A 6,559-nucleotide genomic window follows, 5' to 3' on the forward strand; every position below is an offset into this window, starting at 1 on the left:
CATGGCATAGAGAGTTGAGGGGGACTAATGAGACGCAATAACATGTGCATTAGGGTAAAGGGGCCAATAGCGTGCCGGGTTCCAGTCCAAAAATGCGCCAAACCCTTTACTTGTACAAGTTTCCTCCAGAAGAAGAACACAAGCTAACGGATGGTGTACTGGTTAGCCAAGAGTTGGGTGCAATCGTGATCGTTCGATATCAAGATCGCGCTTTGTTGACCATAATGCACTATATACACCCCGCGGCCCCGGCGTCTCCCTCTCCATGGTCGTTTTTGTTCCACATGGAATTTCGAACTGTGTCGTACCGCTTCTGTGTCGCACCATTCAAGTTGGCCTTACTATCCTAGATAGCCCTTGTGTTGAGCTTTTTGCGCCCTCCCAAGCTGAAAACTGTTCTGTACACTGAGTGCAATTCTTCGCCTTCCTTAGGTGGCCCGCTATTGGCCCCTTTACCCTAGACAAACCGTTGAGCTTACTTACAGGTTCACGAGATGATGAACTTACCCTCAACGATGGCTGAGCAGCTTCAGAGAAGTAGTCACAAACAACGAGGTAATTACTTCTTTTCTGGAAGCTTATCAGATCAACAGGGGTTCAAGAGCTGGTACTTGATTGATGATCAACTGTTCGATCATGCTTGCACAGATGCGTCATCGTGATACTCCATTGATATCAATTGTTCGTTTCAACTTGCGTCTTCGGAGGAAAAGTGCAAAATGATGCTTTATTGATGTCAACTGCTAGATCGTACTTGCATCTCTGGAAAAGTGCAGCCATATTTGTATCAGAATGGTGCATGAAGCTGATTCTCGTATCACTTCTGACATAAAAAAGAAACATGTGCACGAGGTTTATGATGCAAGTGCACCTCCTTTTAGTTCCACATGGTCTGCCAAGTGGCCTAAAGTTGCCAGCTTTCTGGAGTCCTTACTACCAGACTCTCTAATCATTGATGCTGGTTGTGGAAATGGTAAATATTCGGGTCGTAATCCATGCTGCCTTTTTTTGGGCTGTGATTTAAGCTCTCCTCTTGTTTCAATATGCTCAAAGATGGGCAATGAGATCCTTGTGGCGTATACTTTATGTCTACCATTGAGGACTGGATCTTTCAATGCGGCCATGTCTATTACTATGCTGCGTCACCTTAGTACTGAAGAGCGGTGCAAGAAAGCTACTGAAGAGCTTGCCAAAGTCATGGTACGAGAAGGCAAAACACTTATGATTGTTTGGGCAGTTGAGCAAGAAGATAAGACCCTGCTGTCTTTATGGACCCCTCTCATGTCAACATATGCAGAGGAATGGGTCGGTGCGGGGAGAAATAGTTTGACAGAATAGAAGAGATATTGTCTATTTTTCTGAAATCAACCCTGGCTACATGGAACAAAATGATCTTAAAATATACGAAACTTGGCAAGCCTGAGACTGTCCTTGAACTCTTTCGGAAAATGGATGGAGCTGATGTAAAACCAGATAGCTTCACAATTTCTTATGTGCTAAAAACTCTAGGAAGCTTGAAAGCCTTATCACAAGGAAGAGGGATTCATAGGCAGATAATGATTCATGAGTTTGATACAGAGCTGGTTCTAGGAAACGGTCTGATTGACATGTATGCAAAGTGTGGGAATCTAGATGATGCATACAATGTTTTTGAGCGTTTGGACCATCGAGATGCAGTGTCATGGGGTACTATGGTTGGTGGGTATGTCCACCAGGGGCAGTATCTTGCTGCCTTGAAGCTCTTTGAAAGAATGCAATCAAGTGGCCTGAGGCCCTCCCACGTCACGCTCCTTGTTGCTATGAAGGCATGTAGTGGAATTCAAGCATGTGGATGGGGCAAAGCACTTCACGGTCAGATTATTGAAAGAGCTTATGAGTCCGATGTTTTGATTGGAAGCACAATTGTTGATTTTTATGCAAAATGTGGGTGTCTGCAGGATGCTCTTTCTGTCTTTGAGAAACTACAAAGTAGAAATGATGTGTCATGGAGTGCTTTAATCGGGGGATATGCTCAATATGGGCAGAACTCTCTTGCTTTGAAGTTTTTTGAGAGAATGCAGCAAGGGGGTGTTACGGCAAGCAAGGTAACTTTCTTGTGTGTTTCCAAGGCATGTGGAAATATGGAAGCTTTAGATCAAGGGAGGCTTATACATCATCAAATTATTGTTAGCGGGCTGCAAGTTGACATGCTGGTGGGAAGCTCATTGTTGGATATGTATGCCAAGTGTGGGGAGCTTGAAGCAGCACAAACAATGTTTGATTGCTTGCCAAAGCGAGATGTAGTTTCATGGAGTGCTATGATTGCAGGCTACTCTCAACTAGGGCATGGCATCCGTGCACTTCAATGTTTTGAGAAAATGCAAGAGGAAAACATCAGGCCAAACAAAGTGACCTTTTTGTGCTCCTTAAAAGCATGTGGCAGTGCAGAAGCATTGTTGCAGGGCCAGCTGATACATGACCAGATCATCCGAAGTCATCTGGAGGCAGATAATATGGTTGCAAGCAGTCTTATAGACATGTATGGAAAGTGTGGTAGGTTAGAGGATGCGCATTGCTTGTTTCAAATGCTACACAATCCAGATGCAGTTGCATGGGGTGCAATAATTGCTGTTCATGCACAACATGAACAAGGTATTTCTGCTCTTGATTTGTTTTTCCAGATGCAAAGTAAACGTCTAAGGCCAGATAAATTTATCTTTTCATGTTCTTTGAAAGCATGTGGCATTGTGGGTGCTTTGTTGGATGGAAAGCTGATATATTACCAGGTCGTAAGCAGTGGATTTGATTCAGACAAAGTGATAAACAATGCTCTTGTTGATATGTTCGGGAAGTGTGCAAGTTTAAGAGAAGCCCGTGAAGTATTTGACAAAATGTCAAGCCGGGATGCCATAACTTGGGGTACAATGATTGTAGGTTATGCTCAAAATGGGTTTGGTTTGTTGGCGCTTGAGTTGTTTGATGAGTTGTGTCAAACATACTTGAAACCAGACAAAGTGATCTATGTCAGCACTCTAATGGCATGTGCAAATATTCAAAGCATAGAACATGGAAAAAGAATACATGAGCACATTTTGCAAAGTAGTATTGAGCTAGATGAGGTTTTAGGAAGCAACTTGCTTGACATGTACGTGAAGTGCTCGGATCTGGAGGCGGCCCGAAAGGTTTTTGATGACTGGCCTAAGCGGAGTGTGATGTTGTGGGATGTGATGATTGCGGGATATGTTGAGCATGGGCTTAATGATAGTGCTTTGGAGCTCTTTGGCAAAATTGTTGAAGAGCAGTTGGCCCCAAACATAGCAATTTTGGCATGTGTCCTTAAAGCATGTGGCGTAACTGGAGCTTTAGATAAGGGAAGATACATACACAACATGATCATCAAAGGTCAATTCGAGACAGATGTTGTAATTGGAAGCACGCTTGTTGACATGCATGTCAAATGCGGAAGGCTGTATGAGGCTCATCATGTGCTGAATAGACTGGCAAACAGGAATGTAGTATCATGGGGTGCTTTGATCGCTGGCTATGCTCAGCATGGGAGCTTTTTGATGGTCCGGTATTGCCTCCAAGCCATGAAACAAGAGGGGGTAATGCCAAATGATACAATTTTTTTGAATATTCTTACTGCATGTGGCCATACAGCACATCTAGATGATGGCCTTGAGTTCTTCAAGTTGATGAACAACTATGGCATCATGCAGGGTCCAGAACATTACAGCTGCATGGTGGATCTTCTGGGTCGTGCTGGCGCCTTGATGGAGGCTAGTGATATTCTTAACAGCATGCCCCTCCTCTTGAATGATGTGGGGCAGACATCACTGCTTGGTAACTCCAATGCGCATGGCAACGTGCAGTTGGGAAGTTGCTGCTTTGAACAGCTTTACCTTTCAGCTCCTGTTGATGGATCTGGTTCTGTGCGTTTTTCAAGCATTTATGCTGATGTGTTTGAATGCAAGGATGACGGATTGGAAGACTTGAAAGCAACCGACGGGCATCAATGAACGAACATGAGAAATCATGGATTGACTTAAATAATTTCGAGCATGAGTTTTCTATGCATGATGCTTGCCATTTTCAAGAGGATGTGATCCACGATAAATTATAGAATCTAAGACTGATTCTGAACGGAGGTGGCTACTTGCCTCTGTTGCATTTGGAATTGTGATTGCTATCGTCAATAGAAATTTGTAATTGCTATTGTCAACTACCAGATAAGAGAAGTAAATGAGATTACACAATACAAGGAGCAAAACCACATAGTCGTGTTCAATGTTTCAAGAGTCTGCAGAAGGCACTTAAGCATCCCTCATTGTTATGTCAGATACATACCTACTTTGTTCGTGATGCATCCGGCAATGACATTTGTGTACATTTCTTGTTTATTGCAACTTCTTTGTCCTGCTTTACCATTTTGTTTCATGGAGGGTGTGCACATAGTAATATGCCCATCCTTGTCACTCATGTATATAGTCTGTGCTAGAAGAGTTCATCTGGGGAGTATACCCTTCTTTGTGCAATATGCAATTGTCAAGATATTTGATTCGGAGAAAACGCCCAAATGGTCTGTTGTATACGTGTACAAAATAGCGCGTGTGGAGTGTGTTAGAAGCACTGCATCCTGCTTTTCAGCCAATTCCCCTTCAACCTATTAATTGATTTGAAATGAACAGGTGTCTTCTCTTGACTTGGCCTGGTTTTACTAAGAACAAGCAAGGGCTTTCACTATACAGGCAGAGCATAACAAAATTGAACACAGAGAAAAAGATCATTCTTCAATTTACAGAGCACGTTTCTTAGTGAGAAGTAATGGGTTTTAAACTCAAATCATTTTTCAGAGATGACCGTATTCGTCGATTTGGTTCATGGTGCTTGTTTGTCACAATCAGATGAAGTATTCTTTAAGGTCCGAAACTGACCCCATGTACATGGATGATGGAACACGAACATCTCAACACCTGCTAAATTTGGCAAGCAAGCCTGAGACTGCTGTTTTGGAAAATTGATGAAGGTGATGTAAAGCCAAATATATTCACAATCTGTGTTGGAAGCTTGAGAGCATCATTGCAGGGAACGATATGCACAGATTGAAAAGGATGTTGATGCAGGACTGGTTCTTTGAAATGGTTTGATTGTCTTGTATGCAAAGTGGAGAGTTGCGATTAGATGTATTCAATGTATCTTACCATGTGGGCAATCAAGATGTAATTTCATCGAACCCCCATTGTGTTAGTCTCTTAAAGAATTTTAAAACTTATTAGATCAGTCTCTTTTATACATGGCTTATGGGAGCTTCCAGATCACCGTTATGCTAGATTGGTCCTTGAGTCATCGGGACAACTAGTCATGGGGGGAGACTCTAGATGTTGGTATGCAGAGATGTCAGCCTGGTTTTAGTTGCATGGCTTTACTATGGACAGAAGATTGCTACCCTTTTTAAGTACTCCTTGGACACACCAACATTCGCATTCACACGTTCAGAGGTGAACAGGATCGTCAGACAGGACCTCAGGCAGATTGTTATACAGAGGACATAGATGACTCCTTGGGAGTTGGGGGAGAGAATGGCTTTTTACAAAAATATTTGCCTCACATTATGGAGGATGAATTTATTTTGCGGCCGAGATACATGAATCACACCTCTTGCTTGGGCTTCGCTATGTCATAAGACTACTTCGGACTTCCTCCCATCAACTATCGGTAGAGACTGGTATGCTGAGAGCAAAACATATGCAGCTATGCGACTTAGAGGCAGAGACAAAGGAGCACTAAATATGTCGGTGCCTAGTATATTATGAGATGTGGGGATAACTTTATTGTCTCTATAGTGGACCTCTATCCAGGGTGATGGATTACGATGCCTTGGTCTGTTCTTGCTAGAGCCACGCAGTCACAAACATGCTATATCAAGGAGTTTCTACACAACCTAACAGAGGAAGGTGACAGATTTCTTCCAAAGCAGCGACACCCGAGGGGACATCGGTTGAGCAGCAATAGCAAGCTTCTTCTTCTCTGCGGCGCGAGGATCCCACGTCCATGGCGGCACAAGGAGGTGAGTGACACATAGCTTACATTCTATTGGCTTCGTGATAACTTCCCAATACTTTCAACATAACTTCAATTGGTTAAATCAAAATAAATTTAGCAAACAATTGATTGAATAATCACAACTTATAAAGAGAATAGCATAAACAAGAAACAAAACACAAGACACTATATTGGGTATGAACCATCCCCTAAATCAATTATTTGCCTTCAGTCTCTTTATTGATCTCATGGAGCATGAATTACAATAAGATAAATACATGAAAGATAAGAGAACATTAGCTATGTAATCAAAAGGGTGTATGCTATGATTAAGAGGAAAAATTAGCATAAAAAGGTATAAATTTGTATCTTCTACTGCTTGGTTTTGGTGGAGATTATGATGGCTCTGTTTGCTTTGAAAGAGGATAAAACCGTAGGTCACCTGACCTAAGTCACTTAGATCAAGATACTTCCGGAGCACTCTTCTTCGTCATGGAGAGTCAAGAAGATATTCCTATTGAGAGAGTGTAGTGTGCAC

The 6,559-nt window shown here is 42.4% G+C and overlaps 1 protein-coding gene and 1 pseudogene across 2 annotated transcripts; both read left to right on the plus strand.

Annotated features, from left to right (window-relative positions):
• The first annotated feature begins 208 nt into the window (after window positions 1-208).
• Window positions 209-1,338, plus strand: LOC147454718 (tRNA (carboxymethyluridine(34)-5-O)-methyltransferase pseudogene; annotated as a pseudogene). Its single transcript, XR_015188671.1, has 2 exons — window positions 209-555; window positions 649-1,338. The product of XR_015188671.1 is annotated as a tRNA (carboxymethyluridine(34)-5-O)-methyltransferase pseudogene (transcript).
• Window positions 1,339-1,388: 50 nt separating this feature from the next.
• LOC147454719 (pentatricopeptide repeat-containing protein At3g09040, mitochondrial-like) lies at window positions 1,389-6,146 on the plus strand. Its single transcript, XM_086516578.1, has one exon. The coding sequence runs from the start codon at window positions 1,389-1,391 to the stop codon at window positions 3,996-3,998; it is 2,610 nt and encodes an 869-aa protein (XP_086372704.1). The 3' UTR covers window positions 3,999-6,146.
• Window positions 6,147-6,559: the final 413 nt, after the last annotated feature.

The sequence above is a fragment of the Adiantum capillus-veneris genome, chromosome 7, assembly GCF_014529385.1.
Source record: "Adiantum capillus-veneris isolate H3 chromosome 7, ASM1452938v2, whole genome shotgun sequence".
Taxonomy (NCBI): domain Eukaryota; kingdom Viridiplantae; phylum Streptophyta; class Polypodiopsida; order Polypodiales; family Pteridaceae; genus Adiantum; species Adiantum capillus-veneris.